The 15,143-nt window shown below is 42.3% G+C and overlaps 2 protein-coding genes across 2 annotated transcripts in view; both read right to left on the bottom strand.

Moving 5' to 3' along the window:
• The window catches only part of LOC135558376 (activated CDC42 kinase 1-like), a 130,606-nt gene extending 127,496 nt beyond the window's left edge, over positions 1–3,110 (bottom strand). The window contains exon 1 of the mRNA XM_064992135.1: positions 2,866–3,110. The gene's annotated coding sequence lies outside the window, so the exon portion shown is untranslated. The remainder of the gene's footprint in view (positions 1–2,865) is intronic.
• A 1,575-nt stretch (positions 3,111–4,685) lies between these two features.
• LOC135558377 (transferrin receptor protein 1-like) overlaps positions 4,686–15,143 on the bottom strand; it is a 35,214-nt gene continuing 24,756 nt past the window's right edge. The window contains exons 12-18 of the mRNA XM_064992136.1: positions 14,986–15,049; positions 14,767–14,834; positions 14,600–14,667; positions 14,324–14,411; positions 13,367–13,594; positions 12,955–13,113; positions 4,686–10,173 (exon numbers count right to left, since the gene is read on the bottom strand). Coding sequence (XP_064848208.1) covers positions 9,931–10,173; positions 12,955–13,113; positions 13,367–13,594; positions 14,324–14,411; positions 14,600–14,667; positions 14,767–14,834; positions 14,986–15,049 — 918 coding nt within the window. The 3' untranslated portion in view covers positions 4,686–9,930. The remainder of the gene's footprint in view (positions 10,174–12,954; positions 13,114–13,366; positions 13,595–14,323; positions 14,412–14,599; positions 14,668–14,766; positions 14,835–14,985; positions 15,050–15,143) is intronic.

Here is a 15,143-nt window from a genome sequence, read left to right as displayed (position 1 = left end):
ATGAGTTTCCAAGTCTGACATTTCAGAGTTTCCGAGTTGTCTTGAAAGCCGCAACAATATGGGCTCTGTCAGTGAACTCAATAGTTGCTTCCACTGGCTGGCTGCCTGGCGTTCAAGCCCTTGCATTCATCTACTAAAGTACTTCAAGATGGTGGTGTAACAGTATAGCTTCAAACCCTCTCCTCGCCCCTACCTGGGCTCGAACCAGGGACCCTCTGCACACATCAACAACTGCCTCCCACAAAGCACCGTTACCCATCGTTCCACAAAAGCCACGGCCCTTGCAGAGCAGGGGGAACAACTACTTCAAGGTCTCAGAGCGAGTGACGTCACCGATTGAAACGCTATTAGAGCACGCCCCGCTAACTAGCTAGCCATTTCACATCAGTTACACTGGCACTCGGCCAGACTAAATGCAGGAATAGAACAGACTAAATGCAGGACTAGAACAGACTAAATGCAGGACTAGGCAAGTGCCTGGGGTAAGTCTGCATTGAACATTTCCAAGATTCAATGTTTAGATCCTTGCCATTGAACATTTCTTCCTTTACCAAGATAATCTATCCACCTGACAGGTGTGGCATATCAAGAAGCTGATTAAAACAGCATGATCATTACACAGGTGCACCTTGTGCTAGGGACAAAAAAAGGCCATTTTAAAATGTGAAATTTTGTCACACCACACAATGCCACAGATGTCTCAAGTTTTGAAGGAGTGTGCAATTGGCATGCTGACTGCAGGAATGTCCACCAGAGCTGTTGCCAGAGAATTTCATGTTAATTTCTCTACCATAAGGCGCCTCCAAAATCATTTTAGAGAATTTGGCCTCACAACCGCAGACCACGTGTAACCACGCCAGCCCAGGACCTCCACATCCAGCTTCTTCATCTGCGGGATCGTTGGAGACCAGCCACCTGGACAGATGATGAAACTGAGGAGCATTTCTGTCTGTAATAAAGCCCTTTTGTGTGGAAAAACTCATTCTGATTGGCTGGGCGTTCTAATGTTCTAATGATCTCGCACACCGAATCAGCGTATTCGTCAATGTTGTTGCCTGACGCAATACGAAACATGTCCCAGTCCACGTGATGGAAGCAGTCTTGGAGTGTGGAATCAGCTTGGTCGGACCAGCGAAGGACAAACCTCAGCGTGGGAGCTTCTTCTTTTAGTTTCTGTCTGTAGGCAGGGATCAGCAAAATGGAGTCGTGATCAGCTTTTCCGAAAGGGGGCGGGGCAGGGCCTTATATGCGTCGCAGAAGTTAGAATAACAATGATCCAAGGTTTTGCCAGCCCTGGTGGCGCAATCGATATGCTGATACATTTTAGGGAGTCTTGTTTTCAGATTAGCCTTGTTAAAATCCCCAGCTACAATGAATGCATCCTCAGGATGTATGGATTCCAGTTTTCAAAGAGTCAAATAAAGTTCGTTCAGAGCCATCGATGTGTCTGCTTGGGGGGGAATATATACGGCTGTGATTATAATCGAAGAGAATTCTCTTGGTAGGTAATGCGGTCTACATTTGATTGTGAGGAATTCTAAATCAGGTGAACAGAAGGATTTGAGTTCCTGTATGTTTCTGTGATCACACCACGTCTCGTTAGCCATAAGGCATACGCCTCCGCCCCTCTTCTTACCAGAAAGGTGTTTGTTTCTGTCGGCGCGATGCGTGGAGAAACCCGCTGGCTGCACCGCAACCGAAAGCGTCTCTCCAGTGAACCATGTTTCCGTGAAGCAAAGAACGTTACAGTCTCTGATGTCCCTCTGGAATGCTACCCTTGCTCGGATTTCATCAACCTTGTTGTCAAGAGACTGGACATTGGCGAGAAGAATGCTAGGAAGTGAGGCACGATGTGCCCGTCTCCGTAGTCTGACCAGAAGACCGCCTTTTACTGTAACTCAGTAAAATCGTTGAAATTGTTACATGTTGCGTTTATATTTTTCTTCAGTTTACAGTATATAAAATATATATATATATATAATATCGCTTTTCCCGCCTTGACAGTTATCAAGTAGACAAGATGGTGTCAATTGTCAAAGACTTAGAATGGCAATTAGACAATTATTTAAACTCCCCGCCAGGTTCTCATATGCATTGTTGTTCTGACCACACACTGCATTGCTCGCCTCACAGCCTACCGCCACTGCACCATCGAGAGCGTCCTGACAGGTTGCATCACAGCCTTTACGATAATTGCTCTGTCCACGACCGCAAGGCCCTCCAGCGGGTGGTAAAGGATGGCCCACTGGTCCCGGTACATCACTGGGACCATCCTCCGACCCATCCATGTACTCAAACCGGTGCCTGAAGGAGTCCCACTGCATCATCAAGGACACCACACAGCCCCAGCTACGAGCTGTTCATTCCCTTGCAGTCGGTCAGACTGTATCAGACGGAGCCTGAGGTCTGATACCAACAAGCTCAGAGACAGTTTCTATCTACAAGCCGTCAGAATGCTGAACACTTGAACTGGACTGACCACCTGCACCTCAGCACACATGCACTCACTCACTCATGTGTACGCACACACACACACACACACACACACACATCTGTTTATTTATTATTGTTAAATTCTGCAGAATTTAAACACTTGCACCCCAACCCCCCCCCCCCCCAATCCCCAAAAGGTGTAAATATTGAACTATAAATTGTGCCTTCCTGTATTATATTCATGCTAAAAATATATATTATATTCTACTGAGACATTTACTTTGTGTTCGTATTCTTTATCTTTCATTATTTCTTATTGTTGTTGCATTGTCGAGAAGGCATTTCGTTGGACGGTGTATAACGTTATAACGTTACCATGTGTATTCTGTGCATACAACTTCATTACATACAACTAATAAAACGTTAAACTACCTGTAGATCTCTGCTCCTCTCTCTCTCTCTCACGGCATTGCTCCCTGGCGAGGCGTGTTTGGCTGCCTCTGTCGTTAAAACTCTCCAATTCCTTATGAAAACTTAACATGGGTCGCTAATTTTGTTTTTATTCTTCTATTCTCAATTGACCATATTCTAGCGTTGCTTGCGTCGGCTCGAGCAGACGTCATCCACTCAACCCTGCTTTTTTTCCCTATGCGTTTATGCCGTCAACCCACTCTTAAAGGCACATGTCCCTAACTCACATTTTGAACCTGAACTTGGTCAAGTACCGAGCTAAACGTACTTGCACCATTGAAAATACATTTGACTGCGACTGCACTTCCAAATACAAAACATGCTGAATGCAAATTATTTAATTTTTATTTGGTGTCTGACTTTGCTGTCATGCACAGCCAGTGTTTAAAAAAATATGTATATATGAAAGACAGTATCGACTTCATCGCAAGCTGTAATAGGGGTTTCACAGATGTGTAATACTGTAAATAAAACGTGTAGAAAGAGCATGTGTTGGTTGTACTGAGGCTCCCGTATTTTGAAGAGATGGCTGTCACTGCTTTGCTGCATGTAGTTTCCCTTGTATGTTGTGTTGTTCTCTGTCGCCATCAAGTGGTGCTATAATGACAGTAAATGAAACTGCAGGGCCATGCAATATGAAGATGAAAATTGTAAAGGACTGAAGTGGGCATCTCCAGTTTTGTAGGACCATAGCGTGCACAGGCTGCTCCTGCCCAGTTAACACCCCTGTCTCTCTGTGTGTGTGTGTGTCCGTTCATGTTAGAGTGGTCTGTGTTTGTGTCCCACATGGGCTAGCAGGGCTGGATTAGTGACGGGTTCATTGTAATGACTGGACTGGAATTCATGGAACGGATCCAAACATGTGGTTTCCATATATTTGATACCATTCCAATGACTCCATTCCAACCATTAAAATGAGCCCGTCCTCATATAGCTCCTCCCAGCAGCCTCTGCTGTAGGGGCCCCCCATTACACTACTTCCCCCCTACATTGAGTAGATGGGAATATAGTAATGTGATTATACTGAACAAAAATATAAAAGCAACATGCAACAATTTCATAGATTTTTCTGAGTTACAGTTCATATGAGCAAATCAGTCAATTGAAATAAATGCATTAGGCCCTAATCTATGGATATCAGGATATCACATAAGTGGGAATACAGATATGCATCTGTTGGTCACAGATACCTTAAAAAAAAATGGGCCTCAAGATCTCGTCACAGTATTTTGGTGCATTCAAATTGCCATTGATAAAAAATGCAATTGTGTTCTTTGTCCATGGCTTATGCCTGCCTATACCATAACCCCACTGTCACCATGGGTCACACTGTTCACAGCCTTGACATCAGCAAACCTCTCGCCCACACGACACCATCTGCAGTTGTGAGGCCGGTTCGACATACTGACAAATTCTCAAAACAATTGAGGTAGCTTATGGTAGAATTCTCTGGCAACAGCTCTGGTGGACATTCCTGCAGTCAGCTTTCCTATTGCACGCACCCTCAAAACTTGAGACACCTGTAGAATTGTATCGTGATGCGTTTATGCTTCTGTTCAGTGTAGTTGTCACTATATTTTGTCAAACAGCTTCCATGATGAAAAGCAACACTCCAATTATTTTTGTTTTAAAAATCAAACCCCTCTTCCAATTATTTTTTACTACACTGACATTGGTCTCCTTGTCCTGTCGTCAACCATATTTTACCCATTCCCTTTCAGACAGTAATGTGTTACCGGTACATTCTTGAAATTTTACCCCCCCCGAAAAACCAACAAAACACCTGTGTAATGATTTATTGCAGCAAACACAGGAGACAAGCAATTTAGCGTAGTCCTAAACAAAAGAAATGCCAACATCCAATAAGTCGTCTTTTCAAAATATGCTACATATTGTTTTTCCAGGCTTTTTTATTTAAGTACCCACCAAAGGGAAGCGATTTAATCCAATCCTCAAAAACATACATTGTAGGACGTTTTCGATCATAACTCAACAATCAATACACCAATTACACCTTTGTGGGGCATCACAGTTTGGCCAATACTTTAGCTTTAAATTAACATAGTGAATAATCTGATTGTAGCATTCTTTCCAGTTTAGAGTGGTCAAATGTAAACTGCCAAGTCTAACTAATGCAGGTAAATAGCCATTTCAGTGTGGTAATCCCTGACAATTTGGTTCATGGAATTTTGACTCTGCCAATGTGACATGACAACTCAGGTCTACCTGTCGAGCAGACGTGTCTGATGGTCTAATATTTATATGATCAGTAAATTGTGTCCCGTAAACAAATAAAAAAACGTTTAAAGAAATTCTTTGTCTGCTGTGTAAGTTAGGAAGTTGTTCTAGACATTTTTTCAAATATTCATGTTAATTTCCATCAGTCATAATTAAGCCTGTTTATAACCTATGAGTGTAATAGTATAGGGTAACCTTCTCTCAAAAACAATGACTTAACGCAATGGCTTAACGCTGTAATCCGCAGTTGCTACATCCATTTTGGACTTAATTTTTTTTAATGGTATATACACATCAATTGAATCTTCAAGAATATCAATGATGAATGCCTTTTTAATGAGCTTAGTTCAACTGGCGTACCCCATCTGGACCCAAAATAAGCTTGTTTCACTCCAATGTAAAACAAAGAAAATGTCAAATACTGTATAGCCTCAAAACATGGTTAAAACTAATTTTGATATCATGAATCAGGGGTGTCAAACTCATTCCACAGAGGGCAGATCTGCGGGTTTTTTGTTTCAATTTAGTACTAGATAACCAGGTGATGTGAGTTTTACTAATTAGCGACCTTAATTCAATCAATCAAGTACAAGTGTGGAGCGGAAACCTGCAGACACGTGGGCCTCCACGGAATGAGTTTGATAGATGTCCGTCCTTGGATCAATAGCTCTGTCAATTTGAGAGTGGTTTCATTTCTCTAGGCCCATCCCCCAGCATTTCTACTAACACAGAGTAAAAGGAAAACAAAGTTGGCTGAAGGACAAAAAAAAGTTACCCTTTGTTATTGTATCAACAGCGGATTCTAGCTTTAAGCTAACAAAATGAGACTTTCAAAACGCATCCAAAGTATACTCACACATCTTAAATCAAGAACTACGACGTCTGCAAAGTATTGATAAAGCAAAAACAATATACACCACAGAGAAGACTTCATTACGCCAGGATTTCTCTACATTAATTACCATTCACAACATAACAAGGCACAGATAGCCTAAGCCCCTAACGAGAACAGAATGTACAGCAACCCAAAAAAAAGGAGAATAAGAAAAAATATATAACTTGGTAACACTTTATTGAAAGCCTGCAGTGGTTATAATGCATTGTAAGACTTGTCATAAGAATGTTTTCTGATTGGTTTCATAAATGATCCGGACAAAAAGTCAGACAAAGAGAAAGCATCTTATAAGTCTTAGAATAAGACATTATAAAATGGCTCATACAGGCTTATAAGTAATAAAGCATTATACTTCAGTGCAGGCTTTATGTTAAGTGTAACAGATATTGTCGTACGAACAGAATCATACAGGAAATAAGATCCAGGTCTCAATCTTTTGTGAAAAACATTAAACCCTTTTGACGACATCAGTCAGTCAGTCTCAGCTTTAACATTTTAACCCAATCAATGGACGTTTCAGGTTCACACTATCAATTCCTTATGGATGGTCAACAAGAGGAAGAACAGCACCTGGTAGAAATCAAATACTAGCTGACTACAGAGTGACACGGTTATAGGGGGTTGCGACAACATGACAGGGAACGGCAAGCACCGCAAAAGATGCGGACGCAGACATTATATACACAACATTATGGGAAACACTGTTCCCGATAATAAATCACATCCACCCTACAGTGAAATATGGAGGTCACTGCCTCCGATACGGACACGCTGGTAGACAAAAACTACCTTCTTCTTCACATTATGGAAGACACTGCTCCCGATAATGTTTCAGGATGAGAAAGTGTACATTCACCAAGAGACCTGTACTAGAAACCGCCTTGAGTTTTGTGTTAATCTAAAAAGGCAATTTGGGCTCTTGAGTGGCGCAGCGGCCTAAGGTACTACTTCTCTGTGCTAGAGGTGTCACTACAGACCCTGGTTCGATTCAAGGCTGTATCGCAACAGGCCGTGATTGGGAGTCCCATAGGGTGGCGCACAATTGGCCCAGCGTCATTAGTGTTTGGCCGGGGTAGGCCGTCATTATGAATAGTACTTTTTTCTTAACTGATTGCCTAGTGAAATAACGGTTCAATTATTATTATTTTTTAGGAAACAAACTTTGGTTGTGCTGCTTTCAATGTATTTTGAACATCGGTTTGAGATGTAATTCGGGAATATATTAACGGCTAACTCGCAGAACCTGCAGTCGGTTGTGAATTAGGTGACTGAATGGACTGAAGTATGGGCTGGTCTCTAGTATGGGTAAGTTGGTCTGACAGGTACACTTCCATAGCAGATGCTGCTTTGTCATTTCGACAGTATTACTGTCATAATTATGGAAGACACTGCTCCCGATAATTATACATGTTTAAAAAGTAGTTTTAAAAAAAAACACCATTTATAGTGAACCCTGTCACTGATAAATAAACAAGGAAATAAATAGACCTTTTCAGTGCCATGTGGTGAAGACCCTTTCGCCCCAGGTTTAAAAGTCCTCGCTATTGTATTCATGTCAGCAGGAGGCCATTTTGAAAGAGCTCACAAGCGTGGTGTAAGGTACATGTTGCTTGAGGCGTAAAAAAAAAACAAAGGGCTTGAGCCTTTAGGTCTCAGGACAACTGAACATCAGTAACTAGGTTAGATGGTCTCACTTTACATGGTTCAAATGACCCTTCGCTAAGCCACGCCAACCCATCTATGGCAAAAAATAGTTTTTCAAACTTTATTAAAATGGATAAATATTTGAAATATGCACCAGGAATACTTGCTACTGTGATTCCTGAAATATAGACCCTGTTGGAGTATTTTTTTAAATCCAAAATTACATACATTTTTTTGCTAGTTTAGCTAGCTCTGTCGCTGTGGTGGTCAGCGACAGAGCTAGCTAAACTAGCAAACAAAATGTTAGCTAACGTTAGCTAGCTAGCTTGGCTTTTAGCTTATACTACTGTCGACATCAGGATATGGTTTGAGGGCACTAGTTAGCGCCAAAAGTGGTTATAGCTTTAACTGCATGCCGACAACGATTTCAAAGCCATTCAGTGGCTAGCTAAAGAACAAACATTTTTTTTACCAGGTTCCCCCTGAAGCAATTGTAATGGCAGGCAACCACAACATACCCGAGAGCTTCCTGATTAGCAAGGGGTAGTCACAGTCAGTCTGTCTAATTTCATTGTGTATTCGAAAACAGTTTGAGATCTTTGTGAGGAGATTTCGCCAGTGGTTGAATGGAGAATTGGGCTTCCCGGTGGCAACAGTAAACAAGGCAGGCGGGGCTCAGTGAAGGGTCAACAAGTCGTTATCAATAGTTGGATTTGACTGCAGCGTCGCTAAAACCATTGACTATATGTGCCGTTTAAGGGAATTGTTAAATCAATATTATAACTATTTAGGTTTTTAATACCATCACTTCTTGAAGAGCATAGTCAGAACACTACATTTGCGATTATTGCACATTTAGCAGACACTGCATGCTTTTCATTGTAAGTAAACATCCATGTATCATGTCGTTTAAGATACGTGAGGGAAGGTAGCCTAGCCATTTGGCATGTAGCTAGCTAAAACTCATTTAGCTTACTTCAGAGATTAGGCTTTAGGAAAGAGCTAAAACACACACACACACACGTGTGTGTGTGTGTGTGTGTTTAGCCCTTTCCTAAATATATATATTTAGCCAACTGTACAAACCTCCGACCGGTAGCTTGCAACGTAAACATTACATCTGCAAATGTACCCTTCTGCTGCTTGACAAGGAGACCCCACAAAAGATGGGGAAATTAACCTTAACAACATAAGAATGAGTGGTTAACTTTTTTTTAGCACTTAAAATATCCAATTAATGGTGGCCAATATTGAGAGGCTTGCCCTCACGTATCTGAAATTACGTTTACTGATCATGAAAAGCATGCAGTTCCATGTTGTATGAAAACAGAGTTAAAATGTGCTCAATTGGTTGAAAGGGAGAAGAAAAAAAAGTACTTTTTGTAAATTCTGACTATGCTCTTAAAGGAGGGGGATTATATTACAACCAAATAGTTAAATTGATTTAACAATCCCTTGAAAATAGGGCACGCAGTTGCCCCTGGTTTTAGCAGAGCGGTGGTCTCCTCGCCGCCAAGCAGGCGAATCCAATATTGTGACCTTTTATTGATAACGATCTATTCTGTGTTACTTTCTGAACTGAATGTACATTTAAACCCATTTGGCAACAGCTCTCAAACCAGGTCTCGTTCTAAAGTTTTCAGCACCTTAATCTCTATAAAAAACAGCCCAGGTTTGAATCCAATGTAAAGTAACAGTGTAGAAATAACAGCGGTCTCGGATTGTAAAAAATATTTTTGTAATTTTGTTCATGGGTGGTAATAGTACCATAATAACCTTTGTTTGAATCGCAAAGTACCTCTTGAGTTTATACACACAATTTAGGTGTTTGTGACCTTGGATATTGGGCCAAAACTGCGTTATTGCCATACTAGTAAGTACTGTGACATTTGTAGGCCATTAGTCATTCGTATTTAGCACCAATATAAATTCAAATACGGCGTTAAGAAATGCATTTCATTTTTTTTCCTCGCAAGAGTGATAAATGGCTTTTCACTAATTTCACAAACAAGTGAAATTTAAGGCAGTTGAATTTAAGTGTTATTTTTTGGGGCCTTGTGCAGAAGGTAAAGTACAGCATATAGTACTGATGAGTTGCGATGCATATGAAACAAAAAGAGGAGGTTGAGTTATTGATATCGATACAGAACACTTCCATTTAATTTTCCTGAATGGTTGAACCTAACTGAGGGTGCCTTGAGCGATGGCTATATTGGGGGTTTTGTTTAATAGGACATGTCGAGACCGGCTTAGATCATGTTATCTGTGGACCAGACTTCCCCCGCCAGTGAGTTGGCGCAGCCCTGGATGGTCCAGGTTGCCAAAGCAAACTGAATCCGGAACAGATCAGCGTTGGCGTCTGAGTGGTCAATCTGCAGGGCGTCAAGGTGGTCCGACAGAGCCTTCAGGGTGTGGGAGCCGGAGCCCACCAGGATGTGGCGGAACGGGGTCTCTCTGGGAGACACGTATGGCGACAGGAAGTCCCTCTCCACCTACAGGAGGAAGAGGAAAGTAAGGTAAATAAAAACAGAAGTGTTTAAAATGTGTCAGTATCGTCCTACACCCAAGGTGACACGATGAGCCGTGTGTACCCAAGGTTACACTTTTTCTTTTTAAATTAAATGTATTATTTCAACTTTATTTAACCAGGTAGGCCAGTTGAGAACAAGTTCTCATTTACAACTGCGATCTGGTCAAGATAAAGCAAAGCAGTGCAACAAAAACAGTTACACAAAAAGAGTTACACATGGGATAAACAAACGTACTGTCAGTAACACAAAAAAAATATCTGTATACAGTGTGTGCAAATGAAGTAAGGAGGTAATGCAATAGGCGAAGCAACTACAATTTACACGAGTGATATATGTACAGATGAGGATGTGCAAGTAGAAATACTGGTGTGCAGAAGAACAGAAAAACTAAAACAAATATTGGGATGAAGTAGGTAGTTGGATGGGCTATTTACAGATGGGCTGTGTACAGCTGCAGAGAGTAAGCTGCTCTGACAGCTGACGCTTCAAGTTAGTGAGAGAGATAAGTCTCCAACTTCAGTGGTTTTTGCAATTCGTTCCAGTCATTGGCAGCAGAGAACTGGAAGGAAAGGCGGCCAAAGTAGGTGTTGGCTTTCGGGATGACCAGTGAAATATACCTGCTGGAGTGCGTGCTACGGGTGGGTGTTGCTATAGAGACCAGTGAGCTGAGATAAGGCGGAGCTTTAGCTAGCAAAGACTTAGATGACCTGGCGCCAGTGGGTTTGGCAACGAAAATGTAGTGAGGACCAGCCAACGAGAGCATACAGGTCGCAGTGGAAGGTAGTACATGGGGCTTTGGTAACAAAACATATGGCACTGTGATAGACTACATCCAGTTTGCTGAGTAGAGTGTTGGAGGCTATTTTGTAAATTACATTGCCGAAGTCAAGGATCGGTAGGATAGTCCGTTTTACGAGGGTATATTTGGCAGCATGAGTGAAGGAGACTGTTGCGAAATAGGAAGCTCGATTCTAGGTTTAACTTGGATTGGAGATGCTTAATGTGAGTCTGGAAGGAGAGTTTACAGGCTAACCAGACCCCTAGGTATTTAGAGTTGTCAGAATATTCTAAATCAGAACCGTCCAGAGCAGTGATGCCAGTCGGGTGGGCAGCAATCGGTTGAAGAGCATGCATTTAAGAGCAGTTGGAGGCCACGGAAGGAGTGTTGTATGGAATGGACGCTCATTTGGAGGTTTGTTAACACAGTGTCCAAGGGCCAGATGTATACAGAATGGTGTCGTCTGCATAGAGGTGGATCAAAGAATCACCCGCAGAAAGAGCGACATCATTGAGAAGAGAGTTGGCCCGAGAATTGAACCCTCTAGCACCCCCATTAGAGACTGCCAGAGGTCCGGACAACAGGCCCTCCGATTTGACACACTGAGAAGGTACGGTGGGATTCAAAATGGTTGGTGATCTGTTTGTTCACTTGGCTTTCAAAGACTTTAGAAAGGCAGGGCAGGATGGATATAGGTCTATAACAGTTTGGGTCTAGAGTGTCTCCCCCTTTGGAGAGGGGGATGACCGCAGCAGCTTTCCAATCTTTAGGAATCTTAGACTATACGAAAGAGGTTGAACAGGCTAGTAATAGGAGTTACAACAATGGCGGCGGATAATTTTAGGAAGAGGGGGTCCAGATTGTCTAGCCCAGCTGATTTGTAGGAAATCCAGATCTTGCATCTCTTTCAGAACATCAGCTGTCTGGATTTGGGTGAAGGAGAAGCGAGGGGGAGGCTTGGGCCAGTTGCTGCAGAGCTGGAAGCCAGGTGGAAAGCATGGGCAGCCGTAGAGAAATTCTTATTGAAATTCGATTATCTTGGATTTCTCAGTGTTTCCTAGTCTCAGTGCAGTGGGTCAGCTGGGACTTTAGTGTCCCAAAACTTTTTGGATGAACCATGTGTGGAGGCAATTAAATGTAATTTATTTTTTAAATTAGGCTGTAATCCAGTCTCCCTATTGGTGTCATCATTATTCAAAATACTTTCAAAAGGAACATGTGTACATCAGGATAGGTCAATTCCATTTCAGTTCCAGGCAATTCAGGAAGTACACACATTTCAATTGACATATTCTTCAGTGGAATCAGGTTCACCTCCTGAATTGACTGGAATTTAAAATGGACCCCAATCCCGATGTACATGACATCCACCGTGCCTTCAGAAAGTATTCACACCCCTTGACCCCCCCCCCCACACACATTTGTTGTGTTACAGCAGGGGTCTAAACCTTTTCTAGAGAGAGACTTTAAAATAAAATTGAAACACTTTTCTTTTAGCTTTTCTCCTCTGAAACTCTTCCCCAGGTCCTTACACGATACAGTAGTGCACTAAGGTGGGCCCTCCCAAAATTCAATTTTATATTTTCCCAAATTATGTTTTAATTTTTTTCAAAATTTCAAATTGTTCAAAAGAGAAACAACTAAATTTGATGTTCTGAGTCCATTTCAATGCTTAAATCACATCAGAATACTTTTTTTTTTTAAGTAGAAGAAAACAAACTAATTTAGTTGCGCATCTGGAGAGTGGGGAATGTGCAGTCTAATGTGCCGGGCTAGCGATGCTTCTGTACTGCTGCTCAAAAAAAAAAAAAAAAAAAAAAAATTTTAATCACACTTTGTAACAGGATGTGGGGAAAAAAAAATCAGAACGTGTTCACACCCCATGAAGGCACCGTAACCCTGCCGTACGCAGTCCAATAACAACAACAAAATAATCTCAAACGGCAACACTTAAAGGCACGCACACTCATGATGCGGTCGTTGATGTTCCGGCACAGCTCTGCGTCCTCCAGGTTACTATTATCGATTTCAGTGGCCAGGCTACTGGCGGCTCGGCTGTAGGAGCCCGTCGCAGACATCAGCCACTGGACAGACAGCGACTTAGGCAACAGCTGGGGCTGCATCTGGAGATAACAAAATTAAGATCAAAGGAGAAATGAGAACATAGACAAAACAAGCACCGGGATCAAAGAGAGGTCACTTTGAGACAGATTAAACAACGCACAAAACAAAATCCTAGACGGGTAGACATGGAGAAAGGAAAACAAGACAGGAAAACTAAACTTAAAATTATAATTCTGCCATCAAGTTCACATGTCCTTACTCGCTGAGCAACTCTGCACTGCGCTGAAATTAAGCAGATCGGACTCAACTTACACTCTGCACCGTTTTGATCTTGGAGTTAATGGCGAACACATGGGTGCGGATCTGGCGGGTGTATTTCTCCACATCCAGGCGCAGCAGGTGGTCGTGGACCAGCCGCAGGGCTATTCTCCCGGCGAACTGCCCTGCGGACACCGCCAGCTTGGCTACCTGGTTGGACGTGGCACCATACAGCTTGGCGCGTGTATCATCCAGTGTCCCGAGGTATGGGTATTCCTCACCCTGAGACACATGGTGGTTAAAGGGGAAAGAATGTCAACAATTACAGGTAGAAACCGAATGCTAAACAATGACTGGTATTACTTAAAATGTGGAGGGAAAACTGGGTTCATAAAATAATGAGGTAGTAGCAAAAACATTTGCTATATTGTCATAGAAAGAGAGAGTTATCGGTCATATTACACCAGATATTTTTAATGCAAAGCCTGAAGGAACGAACAGTGGAATCTGACAGGAATGGGATCAAGGACCTAATTGTTGTGGTTCCCGGGGGCCATCTTGGATCAGAGGATTTGGAATGCTTCCCTGACAGGACCTGATTCTCCAGGTCTGAGGAAGACCTTCTATAACAGGGGTACGCAAGTACTATTTGAGAAGGTCTGGTTACACAAATTTCCTAGATGGCGAAAGGTCCGGCTGGATATTGTCATTCATCAGAGTAGTAACAAACCCCACCCACCCACCTTGCAACCCATGTAAACTGTTCACACCCCTGTTGCTGACAGACTGAAAATGTTGCCGTTTTAAAGTTAAATGACCTGCATTTCAACACATTCGTCCATTTATATGATACCAGGGTCGCGGCCCATATTGACCCTGTTGTGGGTCCGGTTCCGTACCGCGGTCTGCCAGTTGAGTATAAGGGTTCTAAAATTACTATTTCTATGTGTATCGTGATGTACTGCTGAGAACATTATGTAGGCCTTGTAAAGGCACTTTTCACAAACTGACCTCTGTGGTGAAACGGAATGAGACGGATGGGATGCCGGAGAAGGTGATGAAGGGATAAGCGGGATCATTTAGCCTCAGAGGCTCCATGCTGTTAAAATATAAACAACACAAAATACATGACTACACAATCATACAAATATGGTGGTGAAAAATGTTCCCTAATTCTATAAGCGATTCAATTAAACTTCAATGTGGGATCTGCTTTAGAATAAAACATTTGACACGTTGAGCCACACACTGTTATGATCTTCCCAAATGCTACCAAGTCCCACTTACACTGCTGCCTCCCAGTTGAGCCCGGGGACTGCAGAGTAGAGTGAACCGGAGTCACTGAGAGTGTTCACCTGTAGAGAAGAGCAGCACAGGTTTCAAAACATCAAGGACACTGCTTCATAATGAAACGAGAAATCCGGTCAGATGATCTGCTGCTACGTGAAACTAACCTCCCGTAGCGTTCTCTGGATGAGTGTGTTCATTAAAGGGCTGGCCGAGGCTTTGAATGTTGGGAAACCTGGGGAGAGAAACATTGTACAATTCAAGAGGAAACCATTTCACCTCATTACTTTAGGTTTTCAATGTATAACCTTTGCAACTGTAAACTGTCATTGGCACAAACCCAAACAACGCATTCTGTGTACAGAAATCAAATACACTATACATGCCTGTTACAACTCCATCCAGGTTGATGTAAGAGAAGGCTTTCATGTTCAGGGAAGACAAATAACCCTGAAAACAGAAATGAGTTGAGACCAATTAGGTATATAAACCCTGGATTACTGATGCCATGTATTGGCCAATGAGAGGCTTTGAAACCACCGGT

This window comes from Oncorhynchus masou, chromosome 17, assembly GCF_036934945.1.
Source record: "Oncorhynchus masou masou isolate Uvic2021 chromosome 17, UVic_Omas_1.1, whole genome shotgun sequence".
Classification (NCBI taxonomy): Eukaryota; Metazoa; Chordata; class Actinopteri; order Salmoniformes; family Salmonidae; genus Oncorhynchus; species Oncorhynchus masou.
The sequence above is the reverse complement of the archived record's forward strand: the minus strand, read 5'-3'. Positions and strand labels throughout refer to the sequence as shown.